This window comes from Pristis pectinata, chromosome 15 (genome assembly GCF_009764475.1).
Source record: "Pristis pectinata isolate sPriPec2 chromosome 15, sPriPec2.1.pri, whole genome shotgun sequence".
NCBI lineage: Eukaryota > Metazoa > Chordata > Chondrichthyes > Rhinopristiformes > Pristidae > Pristis > Pristis pectinata.
Window position 1 is genome coordinate 48,450,939 of NC_067419.1, and position 23,140 is coordinate 48,474,078.

General features: G+C 45.0%; 2 protein-coding genes across 5 annotated transcripts in view; one reads left to right on the top strand and one right to left on the bottom strand.

Moving 5' to 3' along the window:
- Positions 1-14,388, bottom strand: part of med21 (mediator complex subunit 21) — a 42,792-nt gene extending 28,404 nt beyond the window's left edge. For all 3 annotated transcript variants that reach the window (XM_052030196.1, XM_052030195.1, XM_052030194.1), the window contains exons 1-3: positions 14,256-14,388; positions 10,315-10,429; positions 6,760-6,860 (exon numbers count right to left, since the gene is read on the bottom strand). In XM_052030196.1, coding sequence (XP_051886156.1) covers positions 6,760-6,860; positions 10,315-10,429; positions 14,256-14,297 — 258 coding nt within the window. In that variant the 5' untranslated portion in view covers positions 14,298-14,388. The remainder of the gene's footprint in view (positions 1-6,759; positions 6,861-10,314; positions 10,430-14,255) is intronic.
- A 5,774-nt stretch (positions 14,389-20,162) lies between these two features.
- The window catches only part of tm7sf3 (transmembrane 7 superfamily member 3), a 58,364-nt gene continuing 55,386 nt past the window's right edge, over positions 20,163-23,140 (top strand). For both annotated transcript variants that reach the window (XM_052030175.1, XM_052030177.1), the window contains exon 1: positions 20,163-21,826. In XM_052030175.1, coding sequence (XP_051886135.1) covers positions 21,745-21,826 — 82 coding nt within the window. In that variant the 5' untranslated portion in view covers positions 20,163-21,744. The remainder of the gene's footprint in view (positions 21,827-23,140) is intronic.

Here is a 23,140-nt window from a genome sequence, read left to right on the forward strand (position 1 = left end):
TCAAACAGAAGATTTTAAAGAAAACAATTCTCCCCAGTTTCCCTATCCGATGCACATGCCATCATTGACATTCTACAGCAAAATCTGTGTTTCCTACTTTACAACAGAAGACACCAAAATTATTTAATTGGCTGTAAACCATTTGAGGAATGTTCTAAAAGAGAAAAAAGGGCGCTAAATAATTGCAGATCTTTCTTTTGTCTTGTGGGATACAAGCCCATAATCAGGCACTAGCAAGTGCTTCTATAGTTTTAACATGGATTGTTTTAAAACCTCATTAACAGCAATGTTACCAGTGTGGTGGCTGCTGGAAGCTAGCAGAAAATCTACACAAGACAGGCTTTGGTGTTCATATTGTCTTTTCAGTTCCAAGCTCCTCCCCACGCCACCATTACCTTACCCCTGACTTTTCATTTCACCTGGAATTACAGTAGCCTCTCCGTCCAGACCACATGGCAGACAGCCCCGTCTCATTTTACCCCCGACTTTGCCCATTAACACAAACACGTTTCCATCCTCTTAAACAAGTTGCATATATGTCCTGTTCCCTCACATGGAGTTTGTATTTTTTTTAAATTCAGAAACAAAACAGCCATTTGCACCTTTTAAAAAGACGGGCAGTGGAAAGGACCTTGTAAGAAATACCTTGAAAAGATGACAAGATATCTCTCGGCCCACCAAACAAACTTGGGAACACAATTATTTTCCTCTTGTATGATAGCTTAATTTTTAAGAATTGTAGCTATTCAACTTCTTTTAAGATCAATAACAATTTCCCCACATGGAAATTACAGAAAGACTCACAATCCTTTAGTACTTCCATCACTTCAGAATGTCTCAGTGCTTTCCAGCCAATGATGTACTTTTGAAACATGTGCACTGTTGTAAGAGAACTAGAGCAGCACATTTGAACACAGCAAGCTCCCATAAATGTGCTAACGAGAATAAACGAAGAACAGAAGGGACTTTGAGCTAAAACATTAACCATTTCTCTTTACCAACCTGCTGGCATTTTGAATACTACGAGAAGAACTCCCTTACCTTGACCCTCCTGACCCTACAGCACTCACCCTGCTTGTGCCAGCTTTGACTCTCTAGTCTATATTTTGTTTCCTCAAAACATTGCTGTCTGTGTGCATCAGAGTCATAAATCGGAAGATAGATTTGGAAAAGTCCGTGCTGGACTACAGATCCCACATAATTAACTGTTCTGGTACTGGAGTGGGGGTGGGAAGATATGGGAGGAAGGAATATTGTTCAAAATGGAGGCTTGACACAGGAAGAGAGAAGTGTGTACTTATCATAAAGGTGCAAAAACCACAGCAATTACTACATAGATATTTGAATTCAGAGAGCAGAGGGGTTTTCATAAACATGAAATGGGGGAGGGAGGCTCGTGCACAAGACAGGATGTGGACTGAAGCCTATGGAAAGAGAAACTATGTGACTAACACATTTAATATTACAATCTAGGCACAAAATAGGATGTGGCTTTGTAATGAATAGATAAACTTAGATCTGCAATGCCTATCAAACCCACAGGCTCCAGCAGAGAAAAGGGCAAAGGCAAGGGCAAGATCGTCAATAGGCTTCACATCTCTGGAGTAAAGCTAATGGAATCAGAGAAAGTGTGGTGTGGGAAGCTATTCTGTATATCTTTGAAATTAGTTTATTATTGTCACAGGTACCAAGGTATAGTGGGAAAACTTGTCTTGCATACTGTCCATACAGATCAATTCATTACACAGTGCATTGAGGTAGTACAGGGTAAAACAACAACAGAATGCAGAATAAAGTGTAACAGCTACAGAGAAAGTGCAGTGTAGGCAGACAAGGTGCAAGGTCATAACAAGGTAGATTGTGAGGTCACGAGTCATCTTGCCTGTGCTGAATGAAAAGGAGCTACTCATCTTAGTCCCACCTTCCAGTACATCATCCAATAGGTAACAAGTCTTCAAGTGCACATCAAAGTACTATTTAAATGTGGTTAGGGTTTCTGCATCTACCACTCTTTCAAGCTGAAAGTTCCAGATCCACACCACAATTTTATTTTTCCTCTAATCTTTACAGAGTAATTGGCAGCTTTGGTCACCTCTGTCAAAGGAAATCATCCTTCCCATTTACCTTATCCAGATCCTCAAATTCATCAAGTCTCTCCTCAGCATTTTGGTTCCAAAAAAAACTTATTCTTGGCTTATTCATTCTTTCCCCAGAACCACCGTTTTCCAGTTCTGGAAACATCCTCAAATTTTCTCTGCACTCTCTCCAGTGTAGTCATACCTATCCTGTCATGTGGTGACCAGAACTACACACAAACCTTAAACTGTGGCCCAACTAGACTTGCTCAGTGGCTCACTAGCACCTTTTAAAGCCTTTTGGGCCATAGATACCGTCCTGCAAAAAAAAATCTCAGCATTCAAGCTTTGGTCTTGCTCAACTAGACCAAAGATCTCCCAGTTTCTCCTAATCTGCAATCACATTGTAAAGCTATTTAAGGACCAAACCAAACCTTAAAATAAAAGCTGCATTTATACTGCACCATTCACAAGCTCAATACCAAAAATTTTGGGCAAAGTGCTTTAGAAGCATAGTCCCATTTGTAATGTAGGAAATGTGGCAACCAATTTGTGTACAGCCAGGTATTATAACCAGCAAAGTGACAGTGCCCAGATCAACTACTTCAGAAATATTGACAGGGGGACAAATATTGGGCATAGCACAGTTGACAACCATGAATTGGTGCTATAGTATCTTTTGTGGAAACCTGATAATGTGGGCCATCTGTTTAACTCTCTCTTCTACTTGCTGTAGTATGGTGACCAGAACTGTACACAATACCCAAAGTGCAGCCTGACCAATGTTTTGTACAGCTGCAACATGATGTCCCAACTCTTTAGCTCAGTGCCTTGGAGCATGAAGTTGAGCATGCCAAATGCCTTCTTCACTATCCCATCCACCTGTGTCGCCATTTTCATGAAGCTATGAACTTGCACCCCAAGGTCTCTCTGTATATCAATACTCCTGAGGTCCCTGACATTTACTTTATAGTTAGTATTTGACTTCCCAAAGTGTATTACTTGACTTGTCTGGATTAAATTTCATCTGCCACCACTCTGTCCAACCTTCCAACCATCTATGCCCCTCTTCATCCTTTCAAAACCTTCACCAGTACTCCTATTGTGTCAAACTAATCAGTCCCCTTACATTCTCATCCAAGTCATGACAAATAACAATGGTCTCAGCATTGATCCCTGCGGTACATCACTGGTCACAGGCTTCCAGTCAGAGAAACACCCATCCACCACTACCCTCTGCTTCCTTGCACCAAGCCAATTTTGGATCCAGTTTGCCTACACATCTTAGCCCACCCCACCTCCCCTCTTTTGTCCACCTATCACTGCTCTGCTTTTCCCTCCTACGTATTGGTCTTCCCCTTTTCCTATCTTCAGTTCTGAAGAAGGGTCCTGACCCAAAATGTTGACCGCCTGCTTTTCTCCACAGATACTGCCTGGCCTGCTGAGTTCCTCCAGCATCATCGTGTTTTTCATCTTGGATCCCAATTGACCTAAACTTCTGGACCAGCCTACCATGTGGGACCTTGCCAAAGTAAACCACATCTACTGCCCTGCCTTCAGTTTTCTCAATTACATGAAGCCTGATACAGGACAAGGGCATGAGTGAGTATTATAGGGAGTCTGTGGCACACGAGGACAGTAAATGCATTTACTCCAGGATAATTGTATCTATCCCATGACATTATGAACAGAAGACCTCAAAGGAAAGCTCCTGCTTTAAGAGCCAAATATAACTAAGACCCAATCTGTACTGGACTCATTAAACAATACTTTCCTTTGTAGGAGAAAAATATTTCACCTTCAGAGTAATAATTCTGTTTTTGATGAGGTGCGTGAATTACATTGCACATTTTAACTGCAGTGTTGAATTGTTACAAAACAGGATGAAGTTTTATAACTTTTTTTTAATAAAAACGGTCACACCAAAAGGAAGTTCATGCGAGTGGTTTTGCTCTTGATATTTTCTCAATCATTGCAAGTACAGCTGTTATCACTTGATGTCAGCTAGAAAAGAGGCATGTTGCCTAATCCCAATTCCCAGCTCTGGGTTCACCACTTTGGAGATTACAGCACTTCAATCTAGCGCTTTCTCTTATTTCAAAACTATGCAACTTTTACATTCTTCTAGTCCTTGGCACTCTGCTACAGAATCAAGGCAAACATCAAGAGATTGCTGTATACAACAGGCAATCAGGTGAGCAAATGGATTTGAGGTACAAGGTCAGCTAGGGTCTTATAAAATTACAGGGCATGTTCAAGGGGCCCTGGAGCCTTCCCTTGCTACTTCTTCGGTGCTAGATATATTCATACTAATGTTTGCTACTTCTGTACTAACTCATTCTGAGGTTACCATCAAAATGACCCAACAATCATGGTCAGAGAATAACTTCAATAAGTCAGTGCCTGTCATCACATTCATTAGATATATCCTGTCCCTACTACAAAACAGACCTCCGAGTTGGTAGCACACAGTAAAAAGGCAGGAGGGACTAGCACTAGGAATCTTCACAATCTCCAGATTCAATGGTTTTATGGCAACTGATCAAACACAGGCAAAGATAAATCTTTACCTAACCCTAACCACGGTCTCAGCTATGAATCAGTACTCCACCATGTTAAACACTTGGAAGCACATATAGATTAAAGGGTAAAGTATATACTCTGTGGAGAACCTCTTCACTCTTACCAAGGATGATTTGGTTTCACCACCACCAAATAGGTAAATTCTGAAGGACAATTGTCAGACTTGGTCCATAGAACCAGAAATGGAGAGAGAAATCTACTACAACTCACCATCACTTATCCAAATGTTGCAGCTGGATCTATCCATAACAGTACTGATAGGAACCACTGAAGAAAGAGTTCCATCTTTACAACTGGAACCATCATGGTGATGACACTCATATTGTGTTAAATATATTCTAAAAAGATCTCAAAACTGGACATGCATGAAGCAACAGAATAGTGCTGTAACCAGATTTCAAGACTTGCCAAGAATGTCTGCCCTTGACATCGAGGCAACATTTGATTAAGCACCAAGTTGCCCTGGTAAAAGTCAATGGGAATCCAGGGGAAAATTTTTACAACTTCACACAAAAATGGTTCAAGGCCAATCATCTTAACTCCAGACATCATTGGAGGAGTTCCAAAGGGTAACGTTCATGGGCCAACCCATCTTCGGTTACTTCATCAATGACCTTCCTTCCAACAGAAAGTCCGAAATGGGTTGTCTTCCAGTAATTTTTTCTTTTTCAATACTTTTATTTATTCCAAATAGAAAATACAAAGTAAATGAAACAAAAAAAGACAATGTTACAAAATACATTCTATTGAATCACACTTGAAATCACAATACCTCATATTGATAAACAGAAATAATATTAATAAATTGGAATAAATTATATAAAAAATCTAAACCCACTACCAAAACTGAAGCTGCTTGTTAAGAAAAAAGACAAAAAAAAACCCCTAAAGGCATAATAGTATTAGCCAGTATCTGTACTTCAAGCACCAAATCAATGGTTTTGAAAGTAGCTCAAAAAAGGTCCCCATAATATTTGAAAGTTCAGATTAGATCCAGAAATAGAACAATGGATCTTCTCTAAATTTAGATATGACATAACATCCTGTAGCCATTGAACATGAGTGGGGGGGGAGTAACTTCCTCCCATTTAAGCGACACAGCCCTCCTGGCTATAAGAGAAATAAAGGCCAATATGTATAAGTCAGAAGTTTCCAGAATTATATCTTATTCTCCAACAATCCCAAATAATGCAGTTAAAGGATTTGGCTTAAAAATTTTTTTTAAAATTTATTCACTATTTGGATTTAGGGCAAGGCCATTGTTTATTGCCTATCCCAAGCTGCCCTCAAGGAGGCAGATACCAGCCTCCAGCTTGAATTGCTGCTGCTCTTTTGGTGAAGGCATTGCTTTAATGCTGCAGGGGGAGGAACAACTTACAGAATTTATACCTAGTGGAAATGAAGACTTTTCAAGTCAGGATGATGTGCCACTTAGAGGGGGACATGCCAGTTGTTGTGCTCCCACACACCTGAAGACTCAATCCTGGTGAAGGTTGTGGGTTTGGAAGGTGCTATTGGAGTAAGTCTAGGTGAGTAACTGCAGTGCATTTTAGAGATGAATTCTTCAACTTCATTGCATTGTAGCCAATGTGCACTAGGAAGGAAGAAATGCACGTTGAGTGGGGCATACCAATCAAGCTGGTTAATTTGCCCTGGTGTCGAGCTTCATGCGAGATGCTGGAACTGCATTCATCCAGACAAATGGAAAGAACTCTATCACATCCCTGAAAGTTGAAAAGGACTTTAGCATGTAAGACTGCAAGAAACTTGTCATAAGATGCCTGTTCTCCAACTTGCTCTTGTAGCCATAATATTTGTGGCTGTCACAAACACACTGTGGTTACAAAATTAACAGAAGCGAGTTATCTTGCAGCAAGTATTTCACCACCTACCTCCCTAGGGGTTTTCGTCCATGCATAACATCCCTGGATGAGTGCAGCTTCAACACGATTCAAGCTGCTCCATTCCATCTAGTACAAACCAGCTTGCTTGATTGGTGGGTTTAGGTTGGCCAATCTAGTCAATCCCTCCACCAATAAATCCACAAGTGTCTATCACTTACCTAGCTCTCGATGACACTCTCTCAGGCAGCTACTCTTACCTGCAATGCTGCTGTTGATTCTTCACTTGGTAGCGAGTCAACTAACACGTCAATATCTTTTGCAGTCCGTGCTATCAATGCAGCAAAAAGCTGTGCGTATTCTGGGGAAAATACAGAATCAGGTAATTAAAAGATTTTCTTTAAAATCACATCATGGCAGGAAATAGCTAATAAAAGTTATAAATTGGTCCATTTCATCAGCCCAAACTGCTTTACAACTGTTGGTCTACTCATTGGGTACATGCTGCAGATACTTTCATAGAAGGGCATTTGACCCAACATGCCTGCACCAACTCAGAAAGCAGTTCAGTTAGTCCTACTCCAGCCTGGTCTTTTCCCAGAGCCTAAAGATTTATTGGTTTCAAGTATTATTGTTGTATTCCTTGCAAAAGTTACAAATAAATCTGCCACAGCCACCTTTTCAGGTAGGGTGCACCAGTTTACAATTCACCATCTTAAAAAGAAACGGCCCTCATTTCCCTTTGTATCTTTTGCCAACTAACTTAAATGCAACTTCTTTAAATCAGACTTGGAAAGATGAGTCTTCATTGTCTTTATCTGTTAGAGAATTACTCCAATGTGACCACCTTTTGACAGGGAAGTAAACTGTCAACCAACTGAAACTAGCAGCTAGTCCAGTGACGTAACTAACATTTTTAAACAGAATGACCCATGTGCAACAGAGGAGAAAAGAACATTGAGAAAGAGTTGCATAGGAGTACAGGCGACCCCCGACGTTACTGAAATTAGCCTTCATAGAATTCAAAAATCACTACCCAAAAATTTGAGAAACAGAAGAAAATTTGCTCTCAAGGAATTTACAGGAAAAGAATAAATTTTTCAACTTTTATTTCTTGATACACATGCAGATGACATGCCTTCGCATTACACAAAACGACACAGACCATTTTCTAGGAATGCAATGTCCCGTAACGTGGGGGGAGGGGGGGGGTCCACCTGTAAAATCAAAGCCAAAAAAGCCTAGTGGGTTACTGAGGCACAAGGGTTAAGAAATACAGAATTATGAAATTCCATGTAGCCTATAACCAAGCACCTTCAATGTTTGAAGTATCAAAATGCACACTGTGGGAATACCATCCAACAGAATTTGACACGGCCTTGCATGAGGAGATATTAGGAAAGATAACTGAAGCAGCTAAGGGAAGGGTGGAATTACCCAACACTGGATGCAGGCAGATAATTTAGTCACAGGATATGGATATCACTGGAAACACCAACATTTATTTCAGGACTCTAATCACCCTGAAGTTAGATAAGAGTCAACCACATTAGTGGGTTTGAAATCATGTACAGGCCAGACGAAGTGAGGACAACAGATTGCTTGCCCCGAATTATTTTAAAAAATCAACTATTATGTGGTAAGAACACAAAAAAAAAGCAACTCACATAGCTGGAAACATTAAACTTTGGTTCAAAGAAATCAAATGTTCTGTTCACTAGCCTTCATTCACTACCAGGTTTCTACTTTGCTCAGTTGCACTCAGCAGGTGTGCCAGCTTCTACGATTCAATCTGACTCACGGCTCTCAGAGCAGGTTCCACTTGGGGAAAATACTAAAGCTAGAAACCTTGAACAGAGAATCAGTAATAAATCCAACAGAGAAGCTTCTTCATTCAAGGAGTAGCAGGAATGTGAACCACTCAAGTGGTTGAAGTGAATAACATTGAGATACTTCTGAGAAAGATGATACGGGGGGAGGAGAAAAGGAGAGGAATCAGAATCAGATGATGCTGTTTGTGGCAGCAGTACAGTGCAACATCAAAATTACTATAAATTACAAAAATAAATAGTGCAAAAAAAGGACTAATGAGGTAGTGTTCGTGGGTTCACTCTGAGCACAAACAACAGCATGGATCAGCTGGGCCAGGTGGCCTTTTTCTGTGCTGCAGACTCTGTAGCCAGATGTTTTCACATTTTGCATTGACTCTAGATCCAACGTACAGAGTCAACTCAACAGGAATCAGTAATGTGGAGTATGTCCCGAGCAAGACCAGATCCAGAACTTGGGCCATACACAGCATAACATCCATCAGTAAACAGCTTTCCACAGGCAATGCACACGCACCCCAAGCAAAGCCACCACACTGCCTTCAGGCCAAATCCAGAGCAGCTTTCCAATATCATAAGCTTCTTCACATTTTCTTCTCCCCTTCCCTGTGACTTATTTTATCTTATTCTTTGTACTTTTAATCAAATGTTATTGGCATAAATATATGGTTTTCTCTCCACAGATGCTGACTGACATGAAAGTAACTGCAACATTCTGTTTCACTTACTGATGGGTTATGTTTGATCCAGAGGCCAGGAGTTCATCCACTAACTTCAAGTTTCTCTAATAGTTAGTGCTAGTTAAATTACCCAAGCCATTAATAAAGAAAATATTAAAATAATAGACCTCAGCTCAAAACAACAAGCATTTATATAAATGCCAAAGTTCATATATCCCAAAGCTCTACGCAGGAGCACAATTATATAAATATCAAGATCGTGCATGGAAATTAAATGTGACTGAAAACTTGGCGGAGGCAAGTTTTATATTTTCAAAATAAAAAGGGATGTAGAGCAGTTTAGGGCTTAGATAGAGGAAGACAGGCTCCAAATGGTGAGAGAATAGCTGAAGCTGGAGATCACAGAGCTGTAGGAGGTTAAAGGGAAGAGTAAGGCCTCTTGGAAGTTGAAAATAAGAATGAGAATTTTAAAGCTGTAATGCTGTTTTTGGGGCAGTGATTTTGATCAGCTAGCAGAGGGATGATGCGTGACAAAGACATTGATCAGGTCACATTGATCATCAAGGCTCAATTCTAGAATAATTCATCACAACAGGGTGGAGAAGTAGGGGCCATGGGCTCCCTTAAACCTGCTCTGCCATTCAATAGGATCATAGCTGATTTGATCTGATCTTGGCCTTTTCCTTGTCATTTCCCCATAACCTGACTTTCTTAAAGAACTCGTCTATCTCAGGTTCACAACATTCAAAAATTCAGCCTCTACAGCTCCCCAGAATAACTTCAAAGATTCATTACCTGCAGAAGAAATCCTTATCACCTCCCTCATGAACGGGCAAATCCTCAATCCCTCTCAGAATCTTATGTTAAGGTCACATCTCATTCTTCTCAACGCCAATGAATATAGACATAAAACAATTCCTTCCTCCCTCATAAATCTTCACTGCACCAATTCCAAAGTACACCCATCCTTAAATCTGGAGACCAAAATTGTATGTGACATTCCAGAAGTGGTCTCACCAACTGTACTGCTGGAGCAAGACTTCCAAAATTTTATTCTCCATCCCCTTTGCAATAAAGCCTAACATTCTTTGTTTTCCAAATCACCTCCTGCATGTGCATACTGACTACATGTTCTATGTACAAGGACAGCCAGATCCCTCCTTGCACAGCAATCCACAGTAAAACAATATTCTGCTTTTCCGTGCTTTCTACCAAAATTCTACCACTTTCCCACAATATTCTCCATCCTCACTTTTTTTTTTGAACAAAATTATTGCCACGCAACCATGCTTACAGCAGTCCTTACCTTCTGTTGGATTAGACGGCTGATCTTTGTTTATGGCCGTCTGAATGTTTGTAAATGATGCTGGAGGAGCACACTGCTGCAAGACACCGATGGCATTACAGAACTGGTCTGCCAGCTAAAGAAAGAGAATTTAATCAAATTACTGAAAACTTTGTTAGGCAGGGAGATATTGGGTTACAGTAATAGAGCAACCACTGTACAGAACAGCCATGGTCAAATTGACTGACTTGAAAGGCTCAAGGACTTGAAAGACACACTTCATTTTGAGTTTTATACTAAAGTCATAAACAAAATTGGTAATTACGAACTGACTTGGAACTTCAGCGATGTAATCACGTCAGACTCCCGGCTTCTGTACAGAAACTGATTTTCATGGTTTTTTGATGTTCAGAACTGGAACTGCTGAGTCAGAAAACAGTACGAGTTCATTCAGAATCCCTATTACACTAGGAATCGTCAGCATGACTCACAGCTGATGCAAAAGAAACTTATATTCCAAATTCTGAAAACCTGTCCTAAACTTTGGTCACTTCTCCCAGAAACAGATTTAAATGTACAAGATCCTGGGCAATTTTGATATGTTGGATTTGGAGAGGATTCCTCTTGTGGGAGAATTTGCTGTTTAAAAAATAAAGTTACCCATTAAAGAGACACAAGGAAAAATGTTTCCTCTCAAAGAGTCAGGAGTCTTTGGAACACTTTCTCTCAAATGGAGGGAGGGGGCAGGGGATGTTGAACCAGGGTTTTTGAATATGGTTAATCAGAGGTAGTTAGATAATTGATAAACAAGAGGGTGAAAAGTTTATCTGGGAGGATGGGAATGCAGAGTTGAAGTTACAGTCAGAGTAGCCACCATCTTAATAAATGGTAGAGTAACCTTGAGACACAGTGATTTATTTCTCATAATTCATTTGTAACCTTTAAGTGGACGGTGTTCACATTTTTGTGGTGCTCTCTCCTATGGACTATTATAGTACGAAGCCAATGCCAGTTATAATCATGCTTCAAGTACAAGGACATGCTAGCAAAAGAATAAGAACAATTCTAAGTTCATAATTGCCAATTTTGTGTACAATTTTCATTATAAAACTCAAACTGAAGGGGTTCCTTCAAGTCCTCAGGGCTAGCAAAAGATAAACTGCTGGAGAAACAACAGGTCAAGCAGCATCTGTGGAGGTGGAAGAATGGTTAATGTTTCAGGCTGAGACCCTGCATCAGGTTCTTTCCACTTCATTGCTATTTTTTCTGCACTCTCCCGATAACCCTCGATTCCTTCACCAGCCAGAAATCCATCAATGTGCTGATGCACGTTGACCAGAATCATCGACCTTCCCTTTGCCCCCACAGACATTGCCTGACATGCCAAGTTCCACTAGCAGTATTTTTTTTAAAAAATTAATCAATCTCTGCCCTGAATGAACTTGATGACTGAGACTCTGGGACAGAGAGTTCCACATCCTCTGCATGAAGAAATTGCTCCTCATCTTTGTTCTGAGACAGTGACCCCTGGTTCTAATCTTGTCAGTCATAGAGCACATACAGCACAGAAAAAGGCCCTTCAGCAGAACTCATCAATGCCAATCATGATGCTCATCTAAGCTAGTCCAATTTGTCCAAGTTGGGCCCATATCCCTTTAACCCTTTCCTATCCATGTTCCTGTACAAACATCTTTTAAGTATTACTGTACCCTCTCAACCATTTCCTCTGGCAGCTCATTCCATATACCATCGCGAGGTAATGATACAGCTCTACAAAACTCTGGTTAGACCACACTTGGAGTACCGTGTCCAGTTCTGGTCGCCTCATTATAGGAAGGATGTGGAAGCGTTGGAAAGGGTGCAGAGGAGATTTACCAGGATGCTGCTTGGTTTAGAGAGTATACATTATGAAGAGAGACTAAGGGAGCTAGGGCTTTACTCTTTGGAGAGGAGCATGAGTGGTTGGGGCATGGAATGCGCTGCCTGGGGCAGTGGTGGAGGCGGGTACATTGGTCAAATTCAAGAGATTGCTAGATACGCATATGGAGGAATTTAAAATAGAGGGGTATGTGGGGGGAAGGGGTTAGATAGTCTTCGGTGAGGTTTAAAGGGCAGCACAGCATTGTGGGCCAAAGGGCCTGTATTGTGCTGTACTGTTCTATGTTCTATATACCCACCACCCTCTGTGTAAAAAAAAGTTGCCCCTCAGATCCCCTTTAAATCTTTCCCCTCAACTTGTCTATCCCCTCTAGTACTATACATCTAGAACCCATGAACACTACATTGTTATTCCTTTATATTTTGCATTATTTTGTAATTTATGTCTTTGCACTGTACTGCTGCCACAAAACAAATTTCACATCATACAAGTCAGTGATAATAAACCAGATTCTGATTCTAGTATCACCAAGCTCAAGGACAGCTTCTGTCCTTATTTATTGTCCTGATGCAACCTGAAATGTCGACAATTCCTTACTTCCCACAGATGCCGCTCAACCCAGAGTTCCTCTAGCAGATCGTTTATTACTATAGCTTCTATCCTGCTGTTTTAAGACGCTTGAACAAACCTCTTTTATGCAAAAGATTAACTCTTGATCTCTCAATCTACCTTGTCATGGCCCTTGCATTTTGTCTACATGTACTGCACTCTCTCTGGAACGGTTACACTATATTCTGCATTTTGCCTTTTTTATATTGCCTTGAAGTTCTGATGCAAGGAAAGATCTGTCTGGATGGCATGAAAACAGAAGCTTTTCACTGCACCTTGGTACATAATAAACCAAAAAATATTAGGTAAAGTTCATTGTCATAGGTATATGTATATTGTTAGGGTATAAATGCTATGACAATGAGCTTTAGCATTAGCAGCCCTACCCTGGGGGGAAAAAACTGTGACCATCCACCCTAGCTATGCCCCTCATGATTTTATAAACCTCCAGGAGGTCACACCCTAGCCTCATTTGCTCCAGGGAGAACAGCCCCAGCCTGCCGGAGGGGAGAAAGGAGGAAAGGGAAAGTGGGGAGGTGCCCGACCGCAAACCAGCCCGGTAACGACCGAGAACCACTGGGAAACCACGGTGAAGCACAGACCTGGCCCACCAGGGACGCTGTTATCCCAGGGACCCTCTGCTGCATGGGGGGGGGGGGGGGGGGGAGGGGGGCGGGGGGGAGGAGAGTTGGGGGAGGGGGAGACGGAGGGGGAGAGGGGGGGAGGGGGAGAGGGGGGGAGGGGGAGAGGAGGGGGGGAGGGGGAGAGGGAGGGGGAGAGGAGGAGAGGGAGGGGGAGAGGAGGAGAGGAGGGGGGGAGGGGGAGAGGAGGGGGGGAGGGGGAGAGGAGGGGGGGAGGGGGAGAGGAGGGGGGGAGGGGGAGAGGGAGGGGGGGAGGGGGAGAGGGAGGGGGGGAGGGGGAGAGGGAGGGGGGGGGGGGGAGAGGGAGGGGGGGAGGGGGAGAGGGAGGGGGGAGGGGGAGAGGGAGGGGGGGAGGGGGAGAGGGAGGGGGGGAGGGGGAGAGGAGGGGGGGAGGGGGAGAGGAGGGGGGGAGGGGGAGAGGAGGGGGGGAGGGGGAGAGGGAGGGGGGGAGGGGGAGAGGGAGGGGGGGAGGGGGAGAGGGAGGGGGGGAGGGGGAGAGGGAGGGGGGGAGGGGGAGAGGGAGGGGGGAGGGGGAGAGGGAGGGGGGGAGGGGGAGAGGAGGGGGGGAGGGGGGGGGAGGGGGAGGGGAGGGGGAGAGGAGGGGGGGAGGGGGAGAGGAGGGGGAGAGGAGGGGGAGAGGAGGGGGAGAGGAGGGGGGAGGGAGGGGGAGGGGAGAGGGAACCGACCCCGGAGGAGCCACGGCCAGGGGAGGCCGGGTCGACGATGGGGGGGGCGGGGGGACCGGGGACTGGGGCGGGGGGGGGGCGGGGGGACCGGGGACTGGGGCGGGGGGGGGGGGAACCGACCCCGGAGGAGGAGCCGCCGCCACTCACCGAGTTCACCGCGTCCTGCAGCTGGGTGAGCCGGTCCGCCATCTTCCAGCAGCAACAAACCACCCCACCATTGGTGGAAACACATAGCAACGACGAACTAATCCACGTTCGCCGTACTTCGGTGTGTTCTAAGGGTCAGGCTGCCAATCGGTGGCCGTCCTTTTGAGCCAGTTAACCAATGGAAGCCAGTCACCCTGAATCACCCAATCGGATTGACCACCGGGATATAATCATCCAATCATCAGTTAGCGTCATCAGCGGTTAGCGAATGGGAGGAAAGTCACAGAAACAGCCAATCAAAATTAGATAAATCAGCATTATCCAATCATAGACGGCTATTCTGCTTTCCTATCATCCAATCAAAGCAAAGGAAGGTGAGGTCGCCGAAGGGAAGAACCTTCCACCAATCAGGCAGCAGCCACAGGTAGTCACGTGGCTCCCAAACTTTGGTCGTGACCTTTGATCCGATCTTGTTTAAACTTTCTTGGCTGATCAGTGAGAACCATTGAATCTTCAGTCAGCACCTCCTGAGGGCAGGACCAGCACCAGCGGTGCCCCCGCGTCCACTCCCTGCGTCCACTCCCTGCGTCCACTCCCTGTGGTCACCGGCGGTGCCCCTGCGTCCACTCCCTGTGTCCACTCCCTGCGTCCACTCCCTGTGGTCACTGGCGGTGCCCCTGCGTCCACTCCCTGCGTCCACTCCCTGTGGTCACCAGCAGTGCCCCTGCGTCCACTCCCTGTGTCCACTCCCTGCGTCCACTCCCTGTGGTCACCGGCGGTGCCCCGCGTCCACTCCCTGTTGCCAGCAGTGCCCCTGCGTCCACTCCCTGCGGTCACCAGCGGTCCCCCTGCGTCCACTCCCTGTGGTCACCGGCAGTGCCCCGCGTCCACTCCCTGTCGCCGGCAGTGCCCCTGCGTCCACTCCCTGTGGTCACCGGCGGTGCCCCGCATCCACTCCCTGTCGCCGGCAGTGCCCCTGCGTCCGCTCCCTGTGGTCACCGGCGGTGCCCCGCATCCACTCCCTGTCGCCGGCAGTGCCCCTGCGTCCGCTCCCTGTGGTCACCGGCGGTGACCCTGCGTCCACTGTCTGTGGTTATTAGTGGTGTTGGTCACCACTAGTGGTGTCCCTCTGTCCACTCCCACCACAGCCCCTCTGGTCACTGTTGGTGTTCAACAGCACTAACAGTGTCCCATGTCCACTCGTGTGGTCACTGTTGGTGTTGGTCACCACTGATGGTGTCCCTGCATCCCTTCCTGCCACAGTCCCTCTAGGGGCATGCTAGGCCTCAGTACCTGTGGTCACTTGGGACATGCTCACCAGACCCACTAGCTAACCCTCCCCTGCCCCTGTGCAAAGCCACTGAAATACCAGTTGCTCTTCACCTAAGTTCAACTGTTGTGCATGCATGTCTCCATCCATTCCCTGAGCACTCACAGAGGCAAAACCAGGCTGCTCAGCTGAGCTGTCCTCATGTCCACTCCAGGACCAGGACCACCTGCTTTGACCTTTCTGCCCTTCCTCAGCCCATCAGTTATGTCAGTTTTACTTCCAGACCCCCATCTTTCACCCAGTGTGAACTCATGCAGAACTCTCAGCCACATACATCACCAATTCCCTTCCATCTACCACCTTATACTTACTGTCCTATTTTCTCCCTGTATGCCAATGCCTCAAATTGTATTCAGATTTATACACATTGTCAGCCTATTTGTCTGTAACTTGCTCTGTAACAAGGTGTGAGATCTACCAACTTTTGGCTTCTCTAACAGAAAATACCAGGACTTGTCAAATGAGAATGCCCAAGAGATCCAGGTGCTAATCAATCAGATGAAGAGGAACTTTCAACATAAATTTATATCCTCATCTATCACGTCTAGGAAGAAGAGGGCATGCTAGGGAACCAGACAGACACCATCACTGTGACCAAGCAAGGAGACAAATCCAACGGTGGTAACTACAGAGGGACCTCTCTGCCATCCACTACAGGGAAGGTCATCATCCGGGTCCTCCTCAATCCCTGCCTCTAGTGGCTGAAGAATTGCTCCCAATTTCTCACTGCCTTGGTAAAGCAGCCAACATAATCAAAGAATCCACCCACCCCGAACATTCTCTCTTCTCCCCTCTCCCGTCAGGCAGAAGATACAAAAGCCTGAAAGCACGTACCACCAGGCTCAAGGACAGCTTCTATCCCGCTGTTATAAGACTATTGGATGGTTCCCTAGTATGATAAAATGGACTCTTGACCTCACAATCTACTTCATTATAGCCATTCACCTATGGTCTGCCTGCACTGCACTTTCTCTGTAACTGTAACACTATATTCTGCATTCTGTTATTGTTTTCCCTTGTACTACCTCAATGCACTGTGTAATGAAATGATCTGTATGGATGGCATGCAAAACAAAGTTTTTCACTGTACCTCAGTACATGTGGCAATAATGACATTCAATTTACCAATTGATAAAAGCCTTTGCCTCCATCAGTTGAGAGGGCCCGTGGAATATTCTTCTCCAGTTTGGTTGTGTTCGGAATTCACCTTCATCCTATACCTGCTACATGGTGGTGTGCCAGCCCTGATCTTAACCAGTGGGTTCACAATAGACCCAATCACAGTGCGGACGGGTGCTAAGCAAAGCGGCATCATATTTTTTATTTCAAAAATAAACTTTATTCTTAAAAAATATACAAGAAATACAGAAAACTGTGCATGGCTTTCTTTATATTCAAAGTGTCATTCAGTCAGAGAGTTATACAGCATGGTTATACAGTTATACAGGCCCTTCAACCCAACTTGTCAATGCCAACCAAGTTTACATGAGCTAGTCCCATTTCCGAGCATTTGGCCCATATCCTTCTGAACTTTTCCTATCCATGTACCTGTCCAAGTGTCTTTTAAATGTTGTTGTTGTACCTGCCTCAACCACTTCCTCTGGCAGCTCGTTCCATATCCCCACCACCCTCTGTGTGAAAAGCTTGCCTCTCAGATCCCCTCTAAATCTTTTTCCTCTCACCTTAAACCTGTGTCCTCGAGTTTTAGACTCCCCTGCTCTGGGAAAATGACCGTGAATATTCACCTAATCGATGCTGCTCATGCTTTTATAAACCTCTATAAGGTCACCCTTCAGCCTCCTTCGCTCCAGGGAAAACAGTCCAGCCTGTCCAGTCTCTCCTTATAGCTCAAGGCCTCCAGTACATTCATAGTGGTATTGGGTCTGTACATTTGTAGTGTTAGCACATACTATGTGCAAGGCACCATTGCTACTCATGAGGCCTCTTTAGGTGATACAAACTTCATGCTTGAGAAACAAAGGACTGCAGATGCTGGAATCTAGATGAAAACCACGATGATGCTGGAGGAACTCAGCAGGCCAGGCAGCATCTGTGGAGAAAAGCAGGCGGTCAACGTTTCAGGTCAGGACCCTTCTTCAGGACTGAAGCTAGGAAAAGGGGACCTATCACCTATCACCCATCTATCTTTCACCAGCCTGTGCCCAACCCGCCTCCCCTCTTTTGTCCACCTATCACTGCTCTGCTTTTCCTTCCTATATATTGGGCTTCCCCTTTTCCTATCTTCAGCCCTGAAGAAGGATCCTGACCCGAAACATTGGCCGTCTGCTTTTCTCCATGGATACTACCTGGCTTGTCAAGTGCTTGAGAGGCTTGGGCCCCAAAACTTCTCTCAGTCTTCCTTGCCACAATGTTGGACCTCACCTCCAACAAGTTTTCCACTGGACTGGAGCTGACATACAGAATAAAGGAGAAACTATTCAACCTGCTTTACCTCCGCCCCAAAACCAAGGTCATTCCAACCTCAAGTTCCTGGATGCCAACATCTCAGATGAACTGTCCTGGGCCCACCACATAGATGCAACCACGAAGAAGGTGCACCAGTGTCTCTATCTCTTAGAAGTTTAAGGAGATTCAGCATCTCATCAAAGACTCTGATAAATTTCTACAGATGTACAGTGGGCAGCATTCTGACTGGTTGCATCAGAGCCTGGGATGGGAAGTCCAATGCACAGGAACACAAGAGGCTACAGAGAGTGGTGGGACCCAGCCAGCTCCACCACAGGTACAGCTCTCCCCACCATCGAGGACATCTACAAGAGGCGATGTCTCAGGAAGGCGACGTCCATCATCTGGGCCCCCCACCATCCAGGCTATGCCCTCTTCTCGATGCTGCCATCAGGCAGGAGCCTGAAGACCCACACCTCAAGGTTCAATAACAGCTTCTTCCCCACTGTCATCAGGTTCTTGAAATGACCCGAAAAACTCTAATTCCACCTTGGATTGTATTTCCCTGAATTTGCACTAATGTTGTTATGTTTATTTTAATTTATTTTGTTGTGTGTTTATGTATAATTACAGTGCCACCGTCTGTGAGGAGTTTGTACGTTCTCCCCGTGTCTGCATGGGTTTCTTCCGGGTGCTCCGGTTTCCTCCTCCATTCCAAAGACGTAGGGGTTAGGAAGCTGTGGGCATGCTATGTTGGCGCTGGAAGCGTGGCGACACTTGCAGGCTGAACCCCAGAACACTCTACGCAAAAGATGCATTTCACTGTGTGTTTCGATGTACATGTGACTAATAAAGATATCTTATCTTATGTTAATTTAAGTTATCTATGTCATGTCTGTAATGTTCTGTGCTGTTGCAGCAAAAAACTGAGTTAAATGGCAATTATAACCTGGGTATGTCTGCCCGTGACAATGAACTTGAACTTGGGCTGCAGAATGAAGACGTTGTTTGTGAATGTGCACATTCAGAGGCCGAGCTCCAAATCATCATCCGCTCACGTGAGAGGGTGGGCCTTACACTGAACATCTGCAAAACAGCCAATCAAGTAGTTTTGAAGACCTCTATCTTCTTGTCCTTGTCAAGCTGTTAACTCCCTTTTTGTTTGACAAGGTTTTGACTCTTTTATCTTTCTGTGACAAGACAACAAGCTCATGTTCCAGCACTGACTCCACTGAAGGCAATGCTGTGATGATATTGAGTGTACCCATACTAGAGTCCTAAACTTAAGTCAAGACCTTAAGTCTTATAGGTGTTTATCAGTACCCTCACTTTAGGGAGGGAATACTGCGTCAACTTACGGTTCAAACACTAATTTACTTAACTACTTTAGCTGTCAGAATCACTATTTCGAGTGGTGGGTCCCCCTCCCAACCAAGGAGGAGGTACTTCCAGCTAACGAAACAGATTAGACTCAGTTATTTTAATTTAAATGGAGTATGTTTATTTTGAGGAGTAAATCTGACAAGATTGAAATTCTACAAAGGATTTCCAAGCACAAGAACAATTCTTACAAACAGGAAAACCATATTAATGAGTTGCAGATGGACAAGTCGTTCATCGCAGAAAGAAGGCTCTGGAGAGAGAGCCATTTTGGGTGGAGGCTGAGAAATGGACACTCTGTCATCATCTCTGTAACTCCTCCCCACCCTGACTGCCTTCTAATATTTATATGGTGTTTTTTTTGCCAGTCATCTAGTGACGACCTCATCAGCATGTGATGTTTTCACAACTGCACTGATCAGATCAGATAGTTGAAGCCTCAGATTAACACAGACAATGTTGTTTCTTCTCATTAGGTCGCATTCTCAGTAAAGTCAACAATAGGCCTTCCTGAGGCTGGACAGTATTGTTTCTCAAGAGGATGGGTAAATAGTACTGGTAAAAGATTAACAATAAACATCTTGAACTTTAGACACTTTCCTCTGCCCTGCTAAAAAGCTGAGTTTAGCGAAATACCTCTTGACCCTAGATAGTGAATATCCATCACAATGCATGCACAGTAAGATCCCACAAATTCAATGATCTCAAGATCAGCTTGATCTGAGGGATTCGACCTGAAACGTTGACCATCCCTCCCTCCCTCCCCACAGATGCTGCTTGACCTGCTCAGTTCCTCCAGATTGGTTGTTGCTCAAGATCTGCTCAATGAGTTTGATCCTTTTCCGGTTTTTCATTTACTTGTTGCTTTTTTCCCCAACATTTTTCTTGGATTGATCATCGCACTTCAGTGTGCCACTTTTCTTTTACTTGCTCATACTTTTGCAACATTTTTGCCTGATTGGTCATCACTTCTTGGGTGTTGCTTTTGTTACTTGAAGGATTTGAATTTAGTCACATGCCTTGGTTACAGTGCAAGTGCTAGATCACCAGAAGTGACGAAGTATAAACATTGGCCAGGACACTGTGTAAAATTTCCTTATTCATCTAAACAGTGCCATGGCATTGAATATAAATGACAGACAGCGCTGACAGGGCAGCACTCCTGAGGCTCAGTTTAGCTTTTGCATTCAGTTCTGGAGCAAGTCTTGAACCTACAAACTTCTGGCTCAGAGGCAGGAGAAGTGCCCATTGAGGCATTACTGAGCAGTCAGATTCAATTAAGGAGATTAAACCCACAGAGTCATGAAGGACTGAACATCCACATTGTGCAATTACACCCAGGCTGCATTTTAAATTAAGTCACTGATCGGAAGAAAATTTTTCATAAAAACAGTAAATGCTGGAAACACTCATCAGGTCAGCAGCATCTATAGAGAGAAACAGAAAATCCTTCGACAGAACTGGGGAACCATCAGCCTGAAACACTAACCCTGTTTCTCTCTCCACAGATGCTGCCTGACCCGCTGAGTGTTTCCACTTCTCCCTCCTTTCTCCTCCCCCCTCCCATCGGGCAGAAGGTACAAAAGCCTGAAAGCACGTACCACCAGCCTCAAGAACAGCTTCTATCCCACTGTTGTAAGACTATTGAATGGTCCCCTAGTACAATAAGATGGACTCTTGACCTCACAACCTACTGTGTTATGACTTTGCACCTTATTGTCTGCCTGCACTTTCTCTGCAACTGTAACACTTTATTCTGCATTCTGTTATTGTTTTCCCTTGTACTACCTCAATGTACTGTGTGATGAAATGATCTGTATGGATGGCAGGCAAAACAAAGTTTTTCACTGTACCTCAGTACATGTGACAATAATAAACCAATTTCTGTTTTAATTTCTGACATCTGCAGGTTGTGTTTTGAATTCCATTTAATTCCCTTGACTGGGAATGGAACGTTATGCAAGGCTTCCTACTTGGTGAAAAAAAAACACTGAAAATTTCTGGACAGCAGCAAGAACGTTGGTCATTGTTAGCGAATCAAACCGGTCATAGGAGGCGAAGAATCATAACTACTGGGTTGTCCCAGTCAAGGAGCGAATAAAGGAATTCGTTTTACAAGGAGGAGCAGCAGGTTGCGGTTCACTGTTTGAATTCTGCTGGGTTGGAGTGAGTCAGGCTGGGTCTTGTTAGAGGCGGTCTACTTCAGATTAAACAACCCAGGTGGAATTGGTCGAGTCACTCACGAGATTCGGGCCGTTACCGGATATTCCGTTCCCGGAGCCCGAACACAGCCAGGGGGTTGCACCGAGGTTCCCTCCCGCACCCAGGCGTGTGGCGGAGCGAGGGGAAGCTGGTGACAGCGACAGCCGGGACATGTCGCCCTTCCTCGGGCTGAGCAGCGTGGGCTGGGCCGGTCTCCTGTGCCTGCAACTCGTCCTGTGCCAACCTCTACCAGGTGAGTCCTCTGTTCCCCCCGGCTGAGTGCCGGTCTCTGCAAAACTAGCGACTGATTAAAGCCGCCTCGCTTCTGCTGGAGGGTTGCCCTTCGACCCGCTGTGGGACAGAACGCGCTCCTCGCAGCTCAGCCGCAACCTTCTCCCAACTCGTTCGTTAATGAACCCAACGGAGAGTTGTGGCAACTGCCGACCAACTCCGGAACTTCCCGGGAGAAGGGTCTGGAGACGACGTGGGATTACTTCTCGCTGTCTGTAACGGCGAAGTTATGTTGCTAAGGAACTCTGCGCACAAGCACCCTTGCTTTTTAATCGTTGTATTTAATTGAGGCCTGAGTACATCGTTAAACTTTATTACAAGTATAACGTGCATCCAGCAATGCTGAGTATGCACATAAGTGGAGGGGAGGTGCCAATGATATCAAATAGTGCGATGTGTCTATTTAGTACAAAGTTAGGTTAGTGGTTCAAGCATGGTATGGGTGATGTCTCGGCTGTGATTTTTTTTTGGTACTCTCTTGAGGGAGTGCTACACTACCACCGAAAGTAATTCCAGAAAATGTTGGAAACACTAGGCAGGTCAGGCAGCATCTGTGGATAGTTGATTTCTAATATCTGTAGTTCTTTTATTGATCATACCCAGCTGAGGGTTGGTTAATTGGCTGCTGTAAATTGCCCCAAATGTGTAGGTGTGGGGTAGAATCTGGGGGGAGTTGATGGGAACGTGGGGAGGATGATGTGGTTAGGAAAATGGGTGGTTGGCATAGATTTGGTGGGCTGAAGGGCCAGTCTCTGAGCTGCTGATTCTAAACCTCCAAATGCACATGGAGCCTATTGAGGGAAATTTCTCTGCTTGGGCCAGCAGCCCTCTTCATAGAGCTGATGAAGTGAGGTTTGGTCACTCTGCTGTCTGTTTTAATGTGCTGCTGTTGTGTTGAAAATGAATGGAAGCCTTGAGCCTGTTATCAGGCTGGTCAGCTTCACTTAAGCAAAGAAACTACTGGAGGAATTTAAGTGGGTCAGGCAGCATCTGTGGAGGCAGAGGGATGGTTGAGATCCTGCGTCAGGACTCTGTCAGAGTTATACAAGCATGAAACAGGCCCTTTGGCCCAACTTGCCCATGCTGACCAAGTTGTCTAACTGAGCCAGTCCCACTTGCTCGTTTGGCCCATATCCCTCTAAACCTCTTCTATCCATGTACTTGTCCTCTTTAAAGGTTGTAATTGTACCCACTTCTGGCAGCTTGTTCCATGTATGCAGGGTCTTGATCCAAAACATCAGCCATCCCTCTGCCTCCAAAGATGCTGCCTGACCTA